Source organism: Zonotrichia albicollis, chromosome 17 (assembly GCF_047830755.1).
Source record: "Zonotrichia albicollis isolate bZonAlb1 chromosome 17, bZonAlb1.hap1, whole genome shotgun sequence".
NCBI lineage: Eukaryota > Metazoa > Chordata > Aves > Passeriformes > Passerellidae > Zonotrichia > Zonotrichia albicollis.
Genome location: NC_133835.1, coordinates 11533680 through 11554729, shown reverse-complemented (window position 1 = coordinate 11554729; position 21050 = coordinate 11533680). Strand labels below are relative to the sequence as shown.

The window sequence follows — 21050 nt, the reverse complement described above, 5'->3', positions numbered from 1 at the left end:
TGTAAATGATCAATAGCCTTGTAATGAGTGAGCTCTGTGCCTCCACCAGAGCTGAGAACATTGCTATGGGTGGGATGGCTTTAACTCCGTATTGTGGGATGATAAACTACCTTTTAATAGAACATTAACATTAATCTAAACAAGATTAGTGGAGCAAAGCGTTGCACGAATAAGCTTGCTCAATTAAAACAGATGGTCTTCCATGCTGAATCCCATTATGTTGCTGAAGCCTCCCTTGCATTCCCACACGCTCCTTCCAGTGGCACGGAGTGTGGCACATACAAATGTGCCCAGCTTTGTGCCACACCACTCACTCCATCATCCTTTACTCCGAGAGCTCTTCAGGATCTCATATTTATCAAATTATTTCTGAATGATTAACACAAGATCTTTACATTTTCCCCTAATTACATGTCTGTCATTAATCTTCGCTATTTCTTTTGCCCCCGAGCGTTTCAGAGAAGGTGGAGAGTGATAGGATTCAGCAATTAGGATCGGCTGTAAGCATGATTAAGGCTGTCCAAAACCAGAGAAGAAAAAAAATCCAAGACTGCAGCAACACTAATGTGTAGTGTTAGCTAAAATTAATGATCAAACATTGCATCTTAGCATCTTAATATTGTCTCAAGCAAAATGGCTTTACATTTGGAAGTAACACACATTCACAATCTAATCACTGGTTTTTCCCCCGGACAAGCTTTTACTGTTCATTACTAGAAGAAACAGAGTTTTGTTGCTTCAATAATTTTTTTTTCCAGGGCAGAAGCAGAGCAAAGTAGTCACATGTATTAGGAGACCTTAAGCTTTTCAAAATTTTTTTTAAATTCATTGCTTTAAAGAAACCTCTTAAGGAGTAATTCATCTCTAGAGCAAACCTTTCAGTTCAAACCTGCTAAATTAAAAGGTGGCGTAAGCAGGCAGGATTTGACCTTGTGTACCCACACCCTGCCTTGCTGCTAAGACAGAAGAGAATGTTTTAGTAATCTAGGTAGAACTAAGCAGAATAAATCACTCAGTACTGTGTAGCTTCAGTAGCTTGGAGCAAGCAGGGTGTAACAAGAGGGTTACCTCTTTGTCCTTTGCTTACCCTAGAGTGTTCTTTGTGGGCTTGATCATGCTTTAGCCCTCATTTGCCAGATGAACAGTGCCAGAAAATGGCCTAAATCCCAGACTGATGGAGATAACCCTGCTGAGGAGGCTGCAGTGTAGCTGCCTGTGAGCCCTCTGGATGCTCATGGTTTGGAGTGGCCCTGTGTCAGCCAGGGCTGGGCCGGCTCTGCTCTGATCTCTGCTAGAGTCCGAAAAGATGAAGTGATGCTTTGCTTGCCAAGTGATGTGAGTCCATAACAGGTATTATTTAGGACCTTCATTGTTCAGTCTCTCCTTTAAACATTGACTTGAAATCCAGGCCATGGACAATGCCCATTGGAGCCAAGATTTTCAAAGCAAGCATTGGGACGAGAGGCTGGAGAGGGCATAAGCACTTTGTGGTGCTGGGTAGTAGGTGAATAAAATTCATTAATCCTTTAGCTGATTTCGTGCCTTTCTGAGGTGCTTGGCACTGCTCATGTTGAATCTCCCTTTCAAATCAAAACAGGAGTGTGCTTTTCCTGTGCCCAGAAATAGAGAGGTGACTTTTGGAAAGGAACTAAACCATTTCTGAAGGAATGGCTGTCAGTGCTGAGGTTCAGGTGTGAATTAGTTTTTGTGGAAATATACCTACAGAGCCAGTCTGCCTGGTGGATGTCAGTCTGGATTTGGAAAACACCCCCACAGGGTGAACAGAGGCTGTTAATTATTGGTGGGCACTGGAAACTGGATGATGGATATGTACACCACTGCTCAGTCACTGTGACTTAAATGTAAATGAAATTTAATGTGAAATTATGTATGATTGACAAGATTAACTGTGGTCTTAAACCAGCTAATATACTGATGGGAGTGTTGGCTTTTCATTTTTGGGTTTCTATGGCTGGCTTTTCCAGAAACAAGAACCCCAGATGCCTCTAGCCTGTACACCAGCTTTCCAGTAAAGATAAATGAACAGTAAATCACAGGAGAAAGGAGGAGGTGTTTTAGACAGGAAAGGCTGTTCCAGAGGATAAGCTTCCTACCCTAAAAGCTCATGAAGTTTGCCTGATAATGGGCAGCTCATGAAGAAAAACCCATTTGGTTCCTGGTAACAGGGGCTTGGTGCAAGTCATCAATCACTGCCAAAAAGCAGCAGTGCCACACGAGGATGAGGTGTGGGGATGAGCAGCAGAGCTCACTCACTGCTTCCTCCTGCACCAGCTGAGCAGAGCTGAGCAGGATATTGGCCCTCTGCTCCCTAAGCATCCAGAAATAGGGAGGGAATATAAAATCCCCCTCCAGAGGGGCATTGAGGGCACAGATACCCAATGGCTGCCTCAGCACGGTGTTTTAAACAAGGCAGGCTGTAATTTTCACTCTGAAGCTGCTGCTTGGGTGGATCTTGCCCAGAATCTTGCCTGCATTGCTCCCCTGTACCTTTCCCTCTCACAGCTGCTCTCCCTGTGGTGCTGTTGTGGTTTTCAAGCCAGGGGAGCTGCAGGTGGGTGCCAGGCAGGTGTCCTGGCACAGAGGGACCCTGTGCCCATCCCAGCCTCCATGCCTGGCACAGAGGGACCCTGTCAGCCCTGTGCCCATCCCAGCCTCCATCCCTGGTACAGAGGGACCCTGTCAGCCCTGTGCCCATCCCAGCCTGCATCCCTGTGCCCATCCCTGGCACAGAGGGATCCTGTCAGCCCTGTGCCCACCCAGCCTCCATCCCTGGCACAGAGGGACCCTGTCAGCCCTGTGCCCACCCAGCCTCCCTCCCTGGGCACTGCTGAAGGCACTGCCAACACCTCACCCTCACCACATGGGATCAATGTCCATGGTGTTCTGGGAGGTGAATCCACAGGGAGAGTCCTGCAGAGAGGACAAAGGACTTGCCTGTGGCAGGCAGTTTCAACACAAAGATTTGCTGGTTTTTGTTTGATTTTTATAGACACTCAGGGAAATGTTAAAGTGACAGGTGCAGGTCAGGATTGGTGTGGCTGGTTGGGATTCAGTGGAGCTCAGTGTCTGTCCCCTCTTCCATGTAATGACCTATTGTGAGATGGGTTAAAGTTTTGATGGCATTTTATATTTTATGGAGTAGAAATGTTGTTGTACTGGAGCTGCAGAGGATTCCTTGTGAGTAGTTTCTCTTTTCTTTGCTGGCTTTTCTTGTTACTTTTTCTATTTGCCCAATGGTCTGGGTGAACTATTCATGATTTTTGCTTTAAAGGTCAGAAATACCATTAAAACTGAATGAATTATGGACCGAATAATACTTTTTTGTTTCTTACTTCAACTTTTTGCAAGTTTTCTGATAAAAAAAAAGTAGTAGATGGTTAATTTTAGCAGACATTTGGAGGGTTGGAAGCTTTGGTTTTGATTAATTCAGGTATAGCACCAGTTCATAGACATGAATGCTGCTTGGTGTACCATTTATTGCCACTGCCCACATAGAACAAGAGGAAAATTTAGGACAATTTTGTATTTCCAGGACAGTTTCAGGAAACCTGTGCCAGTCTCCATCATATAATCTGTTAGGAGGTCAGTTCACTGGTAATATTGTAGACATTAAAGGCAAAAAAGAAGGAAAAATCTCCCTTGTAGGCTGAGTCAATAATATGAGCCATAATATGAGTATTTTAATTGGTTTATTGGAGTTTATTCATGCAAGTAAATTTTGTAGAATATCCTGCTTTTTATGTAAAGGGAATCTTTTTTTGTTCGTTGGATGGCTGCTGGTCGTTTTTTTCTTCCTTATCACGTTGTAGAAAAGTAATGTGATTACTGAACAACTTGAATTAATTGGAAAAAACTGAGATAAACAAGTGCCCATTCTCCCTCATCTTTGCATATTAGCTTAATTTGAGACTTGATCCATGATGAATAATTAAACAGTAAAAATTGAAACTTGTGGTCATAGCGCTGCAGCACAAATGAGTGCATACTTGTTCTGTGCCAAGACTTACTTCAGTATTTAGAATAAACCTGAGGGTGTAATTTCATCACATTCCTAACAGAGTGTTTACACTGAGCTAGACATCACTGACAGTGGTAGCTGACAGTCCTCACTGAGGCCTGCTCTGGAAAAAACTGCAAATGTGTGAGTGCAGAGTGTTGAAGTGTTGGAAAAGGACACAGGAGCCAGGGCTGTGTCCTCGTGGGGCTGCTGCCATTCACATCTGCACAGGGATTTTTCAACATCACCTCATTCTAATCCTGAGCAGTGACACCTCCCAGCTTGCTCAAAAAACCCATCCAGCCCAGCCCTGATATCTGTAGCTCATAAAAGAAGTGGGGGTTGAGGTTTGGTAGGATTTCCTTTGATACCATTCATCACATTTGTCTAACCTTTCAAAGATACCAACCAGTCGATGTTTCTTTCTCAACCCATCAATCAGTAAATAAAAAATGAAATTACAGCCCTCATAACTGACTTTTATCTCTTCAGATGGCCTGACTTTTTGTTTTCAGCTGCAGGCTCTCACATTTGAGCTGGTGTGAAGGGGGAGCAGACGATGATGGGCAGCTCTGAGATCACTTCCATGGAATTTGGGATTTTTTAATCATGTTTCCCCTAGCAGTCGCCTCTGAACGATAAGTAGTGGATGTCAGTGAGGATTTGGAAGAAGAGGAGGTATCTGTTTACATGCAAAACTGTTTAATTAAAAAACAGATACGGAGCCAAGATATTTCTTGTGTTGCTGTTGCTCTACCTGGAGGGTTGATTGGGCTGCAGATGGTTCAGCACACGAGTCGTGCTCTGTGCTGACACTGGGGGAGGGAATATTCAACTATTGGCCCTTTTTGCCTTCCAATTTCTGCAGTTCAGACATCTGGGGCAATTTCTCATCACATTCCCAAACCTTCTGTGCCATGAGCAGGACAGGGTTCTGCCTGAATGGGGCTGAGCTGCCCAGTGGGTGTGTTGGGCTGGCAGAGATGGGATCTGCTGGTCCTCCTGGACCATCTGTGTAAGCAGTTTCAGAAGCCTCAGTCATTCACTAGAAACATTAGGACATTTCCAGAAATAGTTTCCAGCCTTTTTTGTAAGCTGGGGAGAAACGGGTTTGTCACATCCTTTTAAAATTTCTTATTTTTTACAGAATTAATTTTGCTGGGTGATGTGGAGGCAGAGAAAGTTGAAGTCTGCAGTGATGTTTATTTATTTATTTATTTACTTATTGCACTCTATGTTGTGGTGGTAGTTGTTCAACCGCAGAAATGAAAAAGTCATTCCTGAATCAGCTTATTCCCAGAAAGATCAAGAATATTATGAGAAGGGAAAAAAGCCCCAAAACAACAGAAAATTTAGCCCAAAAATGTCTGAGTAGGATGGCTTTGAACAATTGCATTCCTGACTGTTACCCAGGGGAGGAGCAGTGTTTTATTCTTCAGGTGCAGTGTGGATCTGTCCCATCTGCTGAGGAAGTGCCACCCCACGGAGGTGCTTTAAAATGAGAACACCTGGCCATGGAACTGCCCCCACACCCCAAAGAGCCCCTGGGGGTGGTGAAGGGGTGCAGCAATGAGGGATTTTTACCTGTCACCACACTGGTTTGCATTAACAGCAGCAGTCAGTTTTATACTTTATTTTCTTTAGGAGTTTATTGTTATAAAAAGAAACTTTTTAATCTTATACTGTTCATGAAATCAGGTGCAGGCTTGCCTGCTAATCAGTGGTTTCAGTGGTGCTTTTACTTCATCTAAAAATTCATTATAGGGATTACTTTAATAAAGGCCATATGCATATTTTAAGTAAGCTTTTGTACTATTTTTAGAAAGGGCTTTCAGTTTGTAGTTAATAGTGTAGAAAAATGTCTAGGTGGATAAAACAAATACAAATATAATAGTTACAAGATCTACTCATAATTAAAACCCAAGGGGAGTGAAGACAAGCAATAAATCAGTGTTTGTATGAACCAGATGTTGTCTATTTTGGGCAGTGGTGGAACTCCACGTGGCTCTCAGAGGTGAGACTTTGTGGACAGCAAAATGTGCTTTTCCAGCAGAAGCTGTTAGCCTTTGTGTCTTGTGCCAGAACTGAGACACTTCTGTCACTTGCTGCTCTCCAGCCTAAAGATGAGTTCAGTTCAGCTGTCTGCACCTGAATAGTTTATGGAGCTTGGGTGTTTTAGAAGGTTTAAAATGGAGAAAGAAAGAGTTTCTAAGAGGGAATCCACGCAGGTAGCAGGATGCTGCTGAAGAATCACATCCTGCAGCAAAGCAGCATGTGTGTTGTTAGCATTTTGCAAAACCAAATATGTTTTAAAGGCAAAATGGAAAAAAAAAGCTGATATATCCAGGCTGATGCTATCTGCTCTCAGGAGCAATTTGATCATAACCCTCTTTATATCCCTCTCTTCCGCTGCTGAAGTTCCCTGCCTTAAAATGAATTTGTTCTGAGGCAACTCACTGGGGGAATCTAAACCGGTCTTTGCTGTCGGTGACACGTGTTTAATGACATTCTACTGCTTGCCTTACCCAGCTCATCTGAGGCATCCTACTGCTAATTGTTGTATTATTATTGTTATTTTTGTTGTTATTTGCTGTCCCCGCAGCCCTGTGGGGTGAAGGACAGTGGCACTGCTGGGGCTGGGCTCGTGCTGGGTGCATGGGACACTCATCCCTGGGTGCATGGTGCACTCATCCCTCACACATCAGCTCCCAAATCACCTTTCCCTCTCCAAATCTGGGGGATGCAAGCTCAGGTGGGCTCAGCCCGGCCGCCGGCTCCGCACGAGGGCTGCTGCCCATAGGTGGCAAAATGCAGATTTCGTTGCGGCAAGACAATATTTTCCTTTTGGATTCTGGGTTTTGTGTGCTTTTGGAAAGCATTTGGCAGCCACAGCAAGTATGTTTACAAAAAGAGCAGAACTGGTAAAGTTCAGGTTCGTGTTTGGATTCAGCCCCAGCAAACTGAAGCTGAAGCTGTGCCAGACGTTTGAAGCTGCCAGACGACAGTTCATCTCAAACAGAAAGCTGAAGAGGGGGAAAGAAATTTGTCAAATGTATTCCATGTGGAATTTCAGGCAATTTAATTTGATTCACTACACTCTGAAATGTCTTGGACTTCCCTATTGTTTCTTTACTTTAACACTAAATTTGATACCTTCTGGGATCTTCAGTGCTTTGTGCTGCATTTGTCACGTTCTCTAATTTACTGGCTTCAGTCTCTCTCGGTTTTAATTGAAGGGACTGAGCCCTGCAAAAGTGCTCCATGAAATTTAAGGTTGCTAGTTTAATCTTGAAGTTGTTCTTCAGGCGAGGGACAACTTTTCTTTTGGACACCACTGTAAGTAAGAAAGGCCAGAGAGGATGAATATAAAAAAGAGGAAAGTTTCAGTAAATCTCATCCCTGTGACTCTGTTGGTGGCAGCAGCAGCAGCCAAACTCTGTGGCTGTGGGGATGGTGTGGTCAGGACACGTTCCAGGGTGGCTGCAGAGGCCAGGAGGCTCTGCTTGGGTCAGTGATGACCACCACGAGACTGCCTGGATCTGTGTTTTATTGTGGTTTTGCTCTTCCAGTTAATTTCCTGCTCTGTGGATGAGTTTCCTGTGGAGTCAGTGCACGCTGGAGCCCAGCTCCAGGGCAGGATCCTCTGGCTCTCTGCAGCCTGGCAGCTCTGACACTGGCACTGTTTGTTACCCCCACAAGGGCAGTTTGGGCATCAGGGCCACTTGTTCTCCCCCTGCTCCCTCTGATCAAGTGCCAGACACAGAACCCAGAGCCTCCATCTGTAAATAAAACTCGCTGAATTTGTCCAAATGTCAAAGCACTTGAGCCCACCAGGAACCAAACAGTGTTTTATTCCACATAATAGTAATTTTTCTTGAAACCTGCAGACTTCTGTAGGTTATAGCTGAAGGTAAAGGACTGCTGCTGCTTTTTGTGCAGGCAGAAGAGCAGAGGTGCACAGCAGCTACAAGTTAAATATAGCTACCCTGCCTTGACTCTTTCAGGTAACAAAGTCTTCCATTTCTAATATTCTAGCCTGAAACATCTATTAATTTACTGCATCGGGATGTGACTCCCTGGATCAGCATGTGCTCACACTCGAGCCAGGCTGGGGAAGATGAGAACACTCAGCCCCAAAGTTGTCAGTGTTTACACACAAGTCAAGTCCATAAGGAGTTCAGTGTCTTTACTGGTGTGTCTGATTTTTTTCCCCCTGACATGTGCAGCCTCTGTTTCTAGGTGCTGAGAGTTTGTTTGTTTGAAGAGTGTGAGGAGAGAGGAGCCTGAGGCTGTCTGACACAGCTGCAGTTGGAGCATCTCTTTCAACTTCTTTTCCTAGGCTGAAAATGGCCTCTGTTCGCTTTGGTTTTTTCCTCACTAAAAATCTTCCTGCAGCTCCCAGTGTCTTCCTAGTACACTTCTGGCAAGTTGAAAAGAGATCTGTGACAGAGAGGGCAGCAGGTTGGTGTCAGTGGGGCTGGCAGGGGTGGCTGTGCAGGAGCTGTGTGTCCTTCCCACTCCCACCAGTGCTCCCAGTGCTGGGATGTTCCTGCACCAGCAGGGCTGGGCTCTCTGCTCACATGGGGATTGTCTCCAGCACAATCCCAGCCTCCCAATAGCTCCTTCCAGAGATGCTCCTGCCCACAGGAGTGATGGGCAAGCAGCTGTTACAGCCTAGAGATTGCCCTACCACTACACAGACTCCACCCTTTGTAATTATCACACCAGGCTTCCATAAAACTTGCAGTTCTTCCTCAAGAAATGCATAGTGGTGTTTAAAGTCTTTTCCCACATAGGTAGTTTGACAAACATGAGAGTGTTGTGGAGATCATTAGTGCTAAGAGAAAAACCTCCAAATAAAGCGCCCTGGGATTTATGTGCTCTGTGCTGGTAATAATAATTAGAACATATCCTGCTGCAGGTAACTCCCACAGCTTGCACTTTGCTCTGAAGCTGGGAAACTCATTGATTAATCCAAGGGGTCAATCAGTCCATCTTGTTTGGAGAGTTAATCTCTGGTGTGCACCAGGACCAAGAGTGAATCAGGTTTATTTACTGCTGCTTAATCAGAGAACCCAAACTCTCCTGTAGAGTGGTGAGAGGTTTGTTTCTACTTAGCCTTTAATTGCAAAATGATCTCATTAGTGCATAGTGAATCTCAGTACCATCCTACAGATGTGTGGAATTTAAAGAGCAAAGAACAAAAATGGTTGCCTGTAAAAACTCAGCATCTGCCACGAAGTTTGGTTCAGTTGGTGTTGACAGGATCACCCAAACCAGGCTTCTCTTTATTAGCCTTTTAATCTGGAGCTGGAACATCAGCTGCACATCCCAGTGGCTTTCTGTCTACATTGCTGCTAAAAACAGGGCAGGACTGTCACGCTGAAACTGCTGGGAAGGGTTTTTATCCAAAAGTAAAGATGCTGAGAACAACATGGAAAGCAGCAGCAGAGTCCCTGTGGGTGCTTCCCAAAGAAAAGGGCAATCCTCCAAGTTATCCCAGCAGAGAACTTCAGACCTTGTAAGTGTCCTTGCCTCTGTCATCAGGCCCTGGCTGGTGTATTAATTACCCATTCCTGGGATGCCCCAGCAAGGGAGAGAGAGTGGATCTCAGATGGGCAGTGAAATCCCAAATAAAGCAATCCTTGCCAAAGCAGGTGCTGGAAACCCCGAGGTGAGGTTGCATACTCACAGTCAAGCCCTGAGCATGAAAATGTGGAAAGCAGTGAAAAATGCTCTTTCTCATGAGCACCAGTAGATGCAGGTTCATGTTCCTGTGCTGAAGAAAATGCTTGAATGTGAGTCCACATCCTGGAAAACCAATTCAGACTTGCTGGCTTTGAAATCTGGGTAGCATCTCTGTGCCTTTTTGGCAGGAATCTGCTGGATAAAATGTAGAAAATCAGGGATAAAAAGACTCCTCTTAATGCTAAATACCAGAAAGAGAATAGAAGGGAATATTCCCTTTACTAATACTTGTTTCTAATCAGATAAAAATAAGTGACAGTGTAGGAAGAATCCCTCTACTAAGTGCCAGAACATGTCGATTTATCAAATTTTTCTACCATTGCTCTTTTTTTGAGCTCAGCTCGGAGCTGACAGTGTATGTTTTACAGTGCAGCAAGGTAGATTGATTGATCCTAAATAGAAAAGCCTTTGGGGTCTCGAGCTGATGTTTTAGCTTCAGAAAAAAACCTGAGTAAAGCATGTTAATGTAGAGAAAGGAGCCTGGCTTAATTGGACCAACTCCTGGCTTGCTGAAAATTAATGGCTGGCTGGCTGTTGCCAGAGTGATTCATCTTTTCTATCATGTTCTATAGTCCTTCTCTCCAGGGGTCTGTACTCCCCTCCAATTCCAAACCAGAACTGAAATATACTTCTTCATTTTTTTCTTCCTTAAAAACATGTATTTTAGTTGAATTGGCTCCCAGTAAATGAAAAATAGCACAAGTGGGAATATGAAGGAGGCACTCAGTGTCTGGGATTTAAATTTTTGTTTTGTTTGAATGGGATTTAGATTTTTTTTTAATGTACCCTTAACTCCTCATTGCTACTGGCTGGCTGCACACATGACAGAGCGACTTTTTAAAGGATCCTGATTTGTCTGTTGAATTGTATTGTTCCTTTTCTTTTTCTCTAACCATGGAAACAGGAATTCTCTGTAAGCAAGAGCTGATAAAAGTGAATATAAAGCTGGGAAAGGTGTTGAAAGCATTTAGGTGGCTCTGGAAATGAAAAGATGACTTTTCCATGTAGTTCCATCAAGCCCACAGAAGTATTTTTATATTTTTTTTTTTTTTAAATGACTTGTGCACAAAAAAGCCTTGCCATTTTCCCCATAAAACCTACAGCCCTGGCTTTGTGGAAGCAAAACAGCTGCAGGTGACAGTGAGGCAGTCAGGAATTCAGTGGTGTGTGCCTAAAACCCACATCTGATCGTGGACGGGGTTGAGCTTTGCAACTTAAAGAGGGCAAATTCAAAATGTGCCTTTAAACATAAAATGCTTCTGTGTCCCTTTTGAAATCTGTCTGGGCTTCTGCTGGAGGCAGATTGCTGCTGCTTGGCTGATTCCAAGGTGTCACCAGTTGAGTGGCACGTGGAGTCATTTCCAACAAGTGTAATAATATAGGTTGGGAATGTCATGAATGTTGTATTATTGCATAGTCTGAATAGGGGGATTCCCTGTAACTGAAGATTACAAGAAGATAAATAAAGAAAGATTTTGTTTAACATAATTACATATGGTAAATTGTTATGGTAATTTACTATTATTCCAGTAAGGCAAATATTAGCAGTCATAGCTCACAGATCATAAATAATGCCCTGGAAAATTGGATGTAATGTTTCACATTGACCTGAGATTTGAGAAATGGGCAGAACTGCAGCAGATTTCTCTGCTATTAATTGCAAGAAAATAACATTAAGAACATGCTAAATCATGCTAAATGTTTTCAGCAGATGATAGACTGTGGGATAGTTCATTAATTCTCCAAACTCATTCATTATATTTGTTTTTTACTCCAAGAACACTTAATGAATAATCAATGTTTTGTGAAGCTGAGGGTGTGAGAACGCACATTTTTATATACATTCATATACCAACCAAGATCCATCCATTTATTTTCTACAGTTTTTTTGCATCTAGGCATATTTTTAAACTGTATACTCTTAAACTCAATCACTGGGGATGTGTTTATTAGTCTTTGAAGCAGCTGTTTGAATTGCTGTTTTTACCTTTTACCAGAAGAGTTTGGTTCTCCCACGGTGCTATAAATATTAAATAAAGACACTAAGAGTTTATTAGTGTGATATCCTTTATGGGGACATGGTGGAAAATGTAACCTATAAAATTAGTAATGAGAAGATAAAAATTACACATTGTCTCCATCAGGTTTTACAGCCATCATTTTTTCCTATTTATGTGTTGTTTTTCTTGTGGAGAAGGAGAAGGGCTCTGAGCATTTAATGAACTGCAGGAAGCAAATCTGGCTGTGTATTGTATGATAGTGTGGGATTTTCTGTAAGCAGGGGTGGGATAGACACAGGAGTCCAGGCTTAGATGTAGCACTGTGTGTAAGTGTGATGGCTCAAGTCAGTTCTAATTTCCACAGAACACTGAGACACCATCTCTGAGTTGTTCCAGAGTGGTTAAAATGCCTGTGGTACCTGGATACATCCATCCTTTTAATACAGAGAAACAAAATAGGACAAGATAAGACAAGAGGGAGCAGCCTCAAGTTGCACTAGGGGAGGGTTAGGTTAGATATGAGAAAAAATTTCTTCATTGAAAGGGTTGTCAAGCAGTAGAACAGGAGCACAGGGAAGTGATGGAAGCAGCATCCATGGGAGTGTTCAAATGACATGTAGATGTGGCACTTGGGGACATGGTTTAGGGCTGGACCTGCCAGGGTTGGGTTAAGGGCCGGACTCTGTCATCTTAGAGCTCTCTTCCAACCTCTGTGACTCTCTAATTCTATTAAAGTTCTCTTGCCTCCATCTCAGCTATTGCCTTTTGTAGACAAGATATTTCAGTCACATAATAATTCCACTGTGTATTTACACGTGCTCATGGGACTCCATTTCACACAACAATTGCAATAATTTGTGTGACATCCCTTAAGTTTTTCACCCTGCACTAATCTGGAAATGCCCAGTAGTTAGTAAGGAGAAGGATCTGCTCTGTTTGCTTTCTGAAAGTCCATATTTCTAATTTCTCTGTCTTTTTCACTTGTATCTGGTGATGGAGGCAGTTTCCTGGCAGGTTCAATTCCAGCACTCACATCCCAGCTTTGCTCCAGCGTGGCCATGGGGATTTGACTCAGCTGCACTTGGTTCCACTGCTGTAAAACAGTTTTCTCACAGACTCACAGAGGGATTGCACAAACGTAAAGAAGGATGCCTCCAAAATGTGGCCGTGTAAAATTTTATGCTGCATACTTACTTTGCCCAATAAATGCAGCTTCCCAACAAGGCACAGCACGCTCTGCTTCACATTAGCACTTAATGGAGAAATCACTTTGTGAGGCTGTAATGTGCCCGTGCATTTTTGTGGTTAACTGAAGGGTTTCAGTTCTTAGGCAACAGGAGCCTCTCCACAGAGGACATGTTTGGGATTTTGTAATTTCTGGTGTGGTGACACTCAGGGAATGCTGGCTAGGACTGACCCCCCTGCAGAAGCCAGAGGAGATGGATGAGTGCAGACATTTGGGAGCATCAGGCCAGAAGTGCCAGGGCAGGAATTCAAGTGATTTGCTCATGATCACACAGGAGGGACATTTCTGTGCATGGTGAGGACTCTGCAGGTTACCCAGACATCTGAAAATCCCAAAGGCTGCAGCTGAGCCATCCTCACCTTAATGATGTTCACAGAAGGGGCGAGGGGGGGATTTGGCAGCTTAGATTTATCACAGTGCACCGGGTGCAGGGGAGCTGGTCAAGAGACACGACTTGAAAAGCAGATGGATCCTGCTGGAAATAGTGCTGTGTGTTTGCTGCTTTAAAGTTCATCAGGCAAGGAACATCTTTTGCAGAGATAATCCTCAAAACCACGGTGGAAAACAGAGTCCTGAAGGGACCCATATCCTGAACTGTGGGATGATGTCCTGCCAGGGGGTTTATCCTAATAAACGGGTATTATCCCTCCTGCTCTGCCAGCCCTGTGCTGCTTGCCAGAGGGGGCACTTTTTAATGGACTAGAAAAAGTCAAAGGAAAATCCAGAAGGATAAGGCTAAAAGCGAATTCTTTGGTTTATACCATTTATAGTCCTATTAAATTCAGTATTTCTCTCAGACATTTGGGGGGCAAGAAGTTCAGTGTATTCGTACATCTTTCAAGATCCTGACTTGATCATTTGACTCTGGCCAGCCAGCTTAACAAGCTAAATAATAAAAGGGAACAATGCAAAACTTGTTGAATTTTTTTTTTCACCCTGTGTCTTTTTTGAAGTAAAATACCATTTTTTTTCCTCAGATGCCCAGCAGTTTGCTGCAGACTCCTGCAGCTTCTCTGCCCATCACTCAGTACCTGTTTCAGCTTATCAAATTGTTGTACTTCCTCCTTTCATAGAGAAGCAATTAAAAATGATGAGGGTAAAGGGTTAAACCTAAAAGCTTGCTAATGAGGGTGCCTTCTTGGTTTTCCTTTCATCAGGTATTAGATGTTGTTTTCAGCATAAGCTTTCGATAAGCTTCACTGAACATTTTTCCAGTGTATTTTTTTTAAAGTTGGGGTTTTTTTTTTACCATCCTGTAAAAATGATAGATGTGTGACTCTGCTGTTTATCCAAAATCCTAATTACTGATGCTGCGGCTTTTGAATGTTAAATTCGTGCAGTGTTCTTTAGTCTTCAGACTGGTCAAAGAAAGATTGATTTGTGTCCACAGAGAGTTTTAAGACTAGTAAACACAGACAACGGTTGTTTATTTATTTTTCCCATTATTTGAAAGTCAAAAGTTGCATCAACTGAAAATTACGTACACACAGAGATTTCTAAGGGAGAAAAAGGAGGAAAAAAAGCAAAAGTTGTCTGCCATTGAATGAAATTTTAATTTCTGTCTCCACAAGAGCAAAGAGTAGGGGTAACAGGTAGAATTTGAAATTATGGATGAGATTTCCTTTCCTTGAGCTATGCTATTTATTATAGAACAATAGCTTAGGTTTTTTTTTTCCCCCTAAGCCTGTACACATATATTTGGGAAAAGTATTTTATGGATAAATATATATAAATGAGGTTTATAGATTTTGTGGATCTTTGAGGAGCTGGCTGTGCTAATCCCATGCTGAGCATTCACCTGCCTGTGCTACCTGAGAGGAGCATTGTGGGGCAGAGAAGGTGCTTGTTTTTTTAAAAAAAAAAAAAAGAAAAAAGAATCAGACGATTTCTCTCAGGGTTTTCTCCGTCTCTAGTCAAGTTTGTTTTAAACTAATGGAAGTAATTAGCAAGTCACAGAGGGACTTTGTCTACGAGGTAGCCATTTTTAGATAATGGAGCATAAAAGTCGACACAGTGACATATGACACCAGAGCAGCATCTTGGAGCCACGAGCTGGGTCTTAAGCAGATGTTTAAGTACTTTGAATACTGAAATCACTACATACACACATAGAAAAGTTGGTTGGTTTTTTTTCCTCCCAGACTCCTGTAGGGCTTTCTTTTAATCTCAGTAAAATCAAAGTAAGCTCTGAAATGTTTTTTATTGTGCAGTCATTATCACTCCTTTCTCTCTTCTTTAAATGTCTTTCAGTGAGTGATATGTGGGTACTTGGGGAGCAGGGGTGGAACCTGAGTTTTATGTGGCCATTACACAGCAGTGGGGTGCAGCAATACAGCAGCTGATGTGCCAGGTTCCTGACACTGACCATGGTGTTGAGCTGAAAATAAACAACATTTAGAAGTGAGGATGCACTTGATACGTTCACACATATTTATTGTAGCTGTGAATGCAGGGGAGATTAGCAGAAATTCCGCAGAGATGAAGGTGATCTCCCAGCAGGGTTGTCCCAGAGGTCCAGGGAATCTCCGCTCGCAGCTCTCTGAGATTGTCCCAGTTCTTGCATGTCCCAGCAAGCCCTGTGTGAGCTTGCCCTCACCCAGGGCTTTCAGGTAGTTGTTATGTACTAGAGAACTTTATCCATCTCATTTTTTATAAATCAATGTGTGACATTCGCTGTTTGTGCCCAGCAGTTGCGGCAGCATTTGGTAACACTTCCCACCACACACATAAAAATGTACCAGTGTGGTCTAAATAAACACACAGCACAGAAAGCCTTGTAGATGTACAGATATGGCACAATCACAGCACCCCGGTTATTGAGGGGTGAAGGAGGGGAAGGATTTTCCTCTCCTCTGCCACAGTCTGCTCCTCATTTCTCCCTACTTTGATGTGCCTGGGGGCTTTGACAGCCAGATGTGTTGAGCCATTTCCTGGCTGCTTTTTTCTTTCACCTGTGCCATGGTTGAGGTTTTTTTTTAAATTAAATCCAAATTAGTGCTTGATTCAGCTCAGAGCAGCCCTGCAGAGATGTGGTTGGTACAGGGGGAAGGGGACAGCTGGGATCAAAGTGTCCCAGAAGCTCCTCACCCTGGAGTGCCGTGCATCCCTGCATCTCTGCATCCCATCACCACAGCCAGCCTGGGTGGATCCATCTGACCCAGCCCCTGTCCTGCGGGAATTCAGTGTTTGCTGAAGCCGAGCAGAGCTGGCCCAGCAGGTTCTCCTCCTCTCCAGGCAGGCTGGAGCATCTCAGCATGAGAACCTGCCTGGCAATCCGAGCTGGAGCGCTGTGCATCCCCTCTCACTCACTTGAGATGTTTGTACGGGTACAATCTGTTTTCCTTCACCACATGTGTGTTCCGCCCCGCGGATTACTGAAATGGCAGAAAGTGTTTGGTTTCCTGTGTTATTAGCTGCAGGTTCCATTTCTATCCGATTTGTCAATTCTGTCGTATAATAGGGTTGAGGTTTTTTTTCCTGGTCTAATGTATGTGACATGTTTCATAATGCCAATAAAAATAGTTTTCAAACTAGACTGTGAAAGACTTTGACCAAAAAAAAAGGCAAAAATAGAAATATCAACGACTGGGGAGCTTTGATCTGACAAAGTAGGCTTTCAAATGACACGTTATGGTTTATGAAGCACAGTTTTACAGTTCCTTTTTGCAGTAGCTGTAAGATGTGAGGGGTTGGCCAAGGTGGGAATGCATCAGGATGGGGGGTCCAGTTCCAGCAGCAGATGTGTGCTCCAGAATGATTTCAACTTTTATTTCTGTGTTAAATTTTTTTGTTGTTTTTATATTTCTGATAATGGAATTGTTATGGGCTTTTGAATTTCAGTTAAGAATGTGCAAATAGCCTATCTGGTAAGTAGGTTATTGAAGGGTTAGGGAAATGGAGAACATTTCCTGAAAAAAAATACCCACAGCTTGGGTAATAGACTCCAGTTGAATTTAAAAGATAATGGCGACAAGGGAGAAATCCACTTGTACAAATGGGGAACAGCTGTGTTTGAGATCTAATGAAACTGTATCAAATACTTTAAAAATGGCTTACAACTTCTTCCCTGGGGAACAGAGATAAAGCACAAGAGCACTCCTGAAAGGTCGAAGAAACAGTTAAATCATTTCCTTGATGGTTATTAGAGATATAGAAGACATCAGTGAAAATTAAATGTCTGAAACTTGTATTTGATTGCTTTCCTTATCACGCCAATCTCACACATTTCTCCCCTCTCTTCCTCTCTGTTCTAGTAAAATTTAATAACTGTGCTGGCAACAAGGGCGTGCGGTACGAAACCAACAGCCTGGACTTCAAGGTGAGGGCGGACGGGACCCTGTTCGCCGCCCACCACCTGCAGGTGCCCTCCAAGCAGCTGATCCTGGTGGTGACCGCCTGGGACCCCCAGAGCCTGGGCACATGGGAGGCCATGGTCAGGTTCCTGGTGGCAGACAAGTCCCAGCACAATGGACACAAGGTAAGAGTTTTTTTCCAAAGCTCTTTTTCTTGCTTTGTTCTTCCTTTGACAAAAGTGTTTTGTGTTGTCTGGTCTGTGCTTCTTAAGGAAGTGTCCAGGTAGGAGACACCATGAGCAGCATCAATTCCTACCATAAGGAAGTGTCCAGGTAGGAGATTCTGTGACCGTGTTCACAGAGGTCTTAGGATGAGGGAAGAGATGAGGATCTGACTCCGTGTTTCAGAAGGCCGATTTATTTTTTTATTATATATATTACATTAAAACTATACTAAAAGAATAGAAGAAAGGATTTCAACAGAAGGCTAGCTAAGAATAGAAGAAGAAAGAATGATAAACAAAGGTTTGTGTCTCAGAGAGAAAGTTCAAGTCAGCTGAATGTGATTGGCCATTAATTAGAAACAACCAACATGGGCCAATCAAAGATTCACCTGTTGCATTCCACAGCAGCAGATAACCATTGTTTACATTTTGTTCCTGGGGCCTCTCAGCTTCTCAGGAGGAAAAATCCTAAGAAAAGGATTTTTCATCAAAGATGTCTGTGATAAGATGCCATGAGCAATATCAATTCCTGCCGTAAGGCAGTGTCCAGGTAGGAGACACCATGAGCAGCATCAAATTCCTTGCAAATGATCCTTGAACCTCTCTGACAGAAATTATTTAAGGTCTCCAGTGAGGAAGTGTTCTCTAAGTTCATACTCCGTACATCATGTACATCATGTTTGCACCTCACATATGATAATCTCTCTTGAATCCAAGTCAAACCAGGAGATGAAGGGTGAAGAGTCAAATCCAACCGTTTTCCTGATGGTTTAAGCTCAGATTTCTTCTGTGACAGCACAATTGCGCACTGGCAGCTCTGCCCTGCTGCTCAACTCCCCGGTTCTCAGAGTCACTCTGGCGAGCAATCTGCATGGCCCTGCAGCTTGCAGAGGGGAGATTTGGGCTTGTTCCTTGCCTTGCAAGGGCAGGGAGCGTTGCTGGTGCCTGATAAGGGCCACGTGCTGCCACACGGGGCGGGCAGCGAGGCACGCGGTGCCAGCCGTGCCCTGTGCTCAGTGCCAGCAGCCCCCTCGCCCACCCCGGCTGGGAAAGCAGAGCCAGCCTTGCAGGCAGCAGGGCACAGATGGTTTCTTCCTGCTGTAGCTCCATACAGGCTGAAAGGCAGGAGGGCTCTGTCCCTGCCCTGCAGTCTGGGAGCAGTGTTCCTTCAGTGAGAATCTGCCGGTGGGCTGCACAGAGCCGCTACAGCTGGGCGCTGCTCCAGGAAAACACAGTTCTGCTCTGCCCCTGGAGTAGCTGCTGCTTCCTCACCTCTTCCATATCATTTTTGGCAGCAGCAGTTCACCTTCTCATTTTCAGTGCTAGTCTGGGCTCAAGATCTTTCACTACATGGAGTAAATGCAGTTTTCTTCAGTTATCAGTTATCTCTGGTGCTGGGCTGGTTGGTGGTGACATTTGGGCAGGATTTGCCATGGAATTGTTTCAGGAGCCTGGTTTTTTGCTGGATCCTGAGGACCTTCATGGTAAGGATGACGGTGTGTGTCCTGGGAGCAGCCATGGCTCCTCCAGGGGCAGGTGGGGTCTCTGGGCTGTGGCTGTAATTTGGATTAATTAACCATTAACCAGTAATGGTCCGAACAGCAAGACTGGCTTCTGCTGCCATGCTGTCTGTAGTGCTTGGACAGAGTGCAGGGCAGAGTGAGAAAACAAAGATAGATTTCTTATGTCAAGTTGTTAGAATTCCACCATGTAACTCTGTGCTCTTTGGGAGAGTTTTTGCCACATTTGAGACAAAAAAGGAAAAACTTAAATCTCTCACTTGCCCACTGGGCTGACCCCTAAGGTTTTGCAGGTCTTAGAGTCATGTGAATAAACTTCTGCTGCTGTTCAGTAGGGCTTGAGCTTGTGGAAGATGTAATTAAACCCTGTTTGTTATTGTCAACTCAATTTGCCATTTCTAACCAAAGAAATACTGCTTCCTTCTAAAAGTAATTAAATATTGAAGGAACAAAGTAAGATGTCTTACATACTGCTTTAAATTTCTTCTCAGTGTAGCAGAAAAAAAACCTGAATAAGCACACATTTCTGTTTTAGTAGAATATTTGGTTGGAAATTCATCTAATGTTAATGTAATCTGAACTCTGGTTGAAAACAGAGAGCTAAGCTTCTTAAAATTCATATCCCTCCTTTCTAAAAGCCTTATTAGTGTGTAGTTTGAGGCTGGAAAAATACAGAAAACAAGACTAATGACAAGGTCATAAGCAGTTTTATTGTGGGTCCCTATAGCAGGCATCTGACTTGTATTTTATTTAAATGCCTGTGGTTTTTGCAAGCAAAATAATCCTTTGTTTACTAAAGAAATAAATATGATTATGAGATTATTTTAAAAAATAATAGTGTTTGTGCAGAAAAAAAAGAACCCCAAACCTTACAATATCCAGTTCAATATGTTTCAGGCCATGACCCTTATGTGTTTTGTGGCTTTTACTAGAGGCAGATTTCACATTTGGTTTTGTGCAGAATAATATGACTCAAGCAGAACGATATATATATATATATATATATATATGTTTTTTAAGACATTTTAGATTGTTTTGTTATACTCAGAATATAGAGACGGCAAATGTGGGAGAGAAAGGAGGAGGTGACCTGAGAGAGGGAGGGAGACCAGTTTTCTTCTGGTGCATCCATTTATTTCCATTTTACTTTGTAAATTTGTGACTTTTTTTGCGAAAATGCTGAACAGTTCCCAGACATTATAAATAATTGGCATGAAATTCAGTTACTGCACCTGCTGATCACTGTTTGTTGGCACCTATAGAACAAGAAAAGTCCTTTTACCTTGGAGCAGTGAGCAGTGGCCCTCAGTGAGGGCAGTCCCTTGTGACAGGAACCCCTCAGAACCCCCTCTGAAAGGATAAATCAGAATTTAGTTCATGCTTATCCAGGGATAAAAACTGCATCAAAACCAGCCCTCCTAGAATGGCCATTATTAGACATTTGGTTTATTGTGGAGGTTGTAATACAGAATGAATGTTATGGGAGAAATCAATGTTTTTGGGATGCTGGCTGAGATTTTGGGGGGCCAGGAGTGACTCTGCCTGCACAGTGCACTACTTTAAAAATGTATTTTATGATACACGAAGCATACATTTCCCCTCCTCCCCAGCAAACCCTTGAATGTAAACTTTTTTTTTTCTGGTTAATACAAGTGATGTTAGTAACTCAGGGAACTTTTTTGTTCAGTCTTGCAGGAAACCTGATAGCAATTCAATTAGAAAATGCAAATGAGGTCACACATTTCCCACAAGAGTGCTGAATTACCCCAGAGGAAGCTGAGTGATATTCCAGCATAACAATAAATACTTAAGATAAAGTTTCTTCTACTGTTCTTGTCAGGCTGCCCTGTTGTTCCAACTGAAAGTTTCAGTCGGGGCTGTGGGTGTAGTTTGGGAAGAAGGAAAAAGAAAATAAAAGAAAAAAGAAAAGAGAAAAAAGAAAAGAATAAAGGAGAAAAGGAAAAGAGAAAAGATGCTGTTTTTATGAAGTAAAGTCTTCGTG

At 43.1% G+C, this 21050-nt stretch overlaps 1 protein-coding gene across 1 annotated transcript in view; it reads left to right on the top strand.

The window, feature by feature from the left end:
* CDH4 (cadherin 4) overlaps positions 1-21050 on the top strand; it is a 419518-nt gene that overhangs the window by 231251 nt on the left and 167217 nt on the right. Inside the window, exon 3 of the mRNA XM_074553930.1 lies at positions 17266-17489. Coding sequence (XP_074410031.1) covers positions 17266-17489 — 224 coding nt within the window. The remainder of the gene's footprint in view (positions 1-17265; positions 17490-21050) is intronic.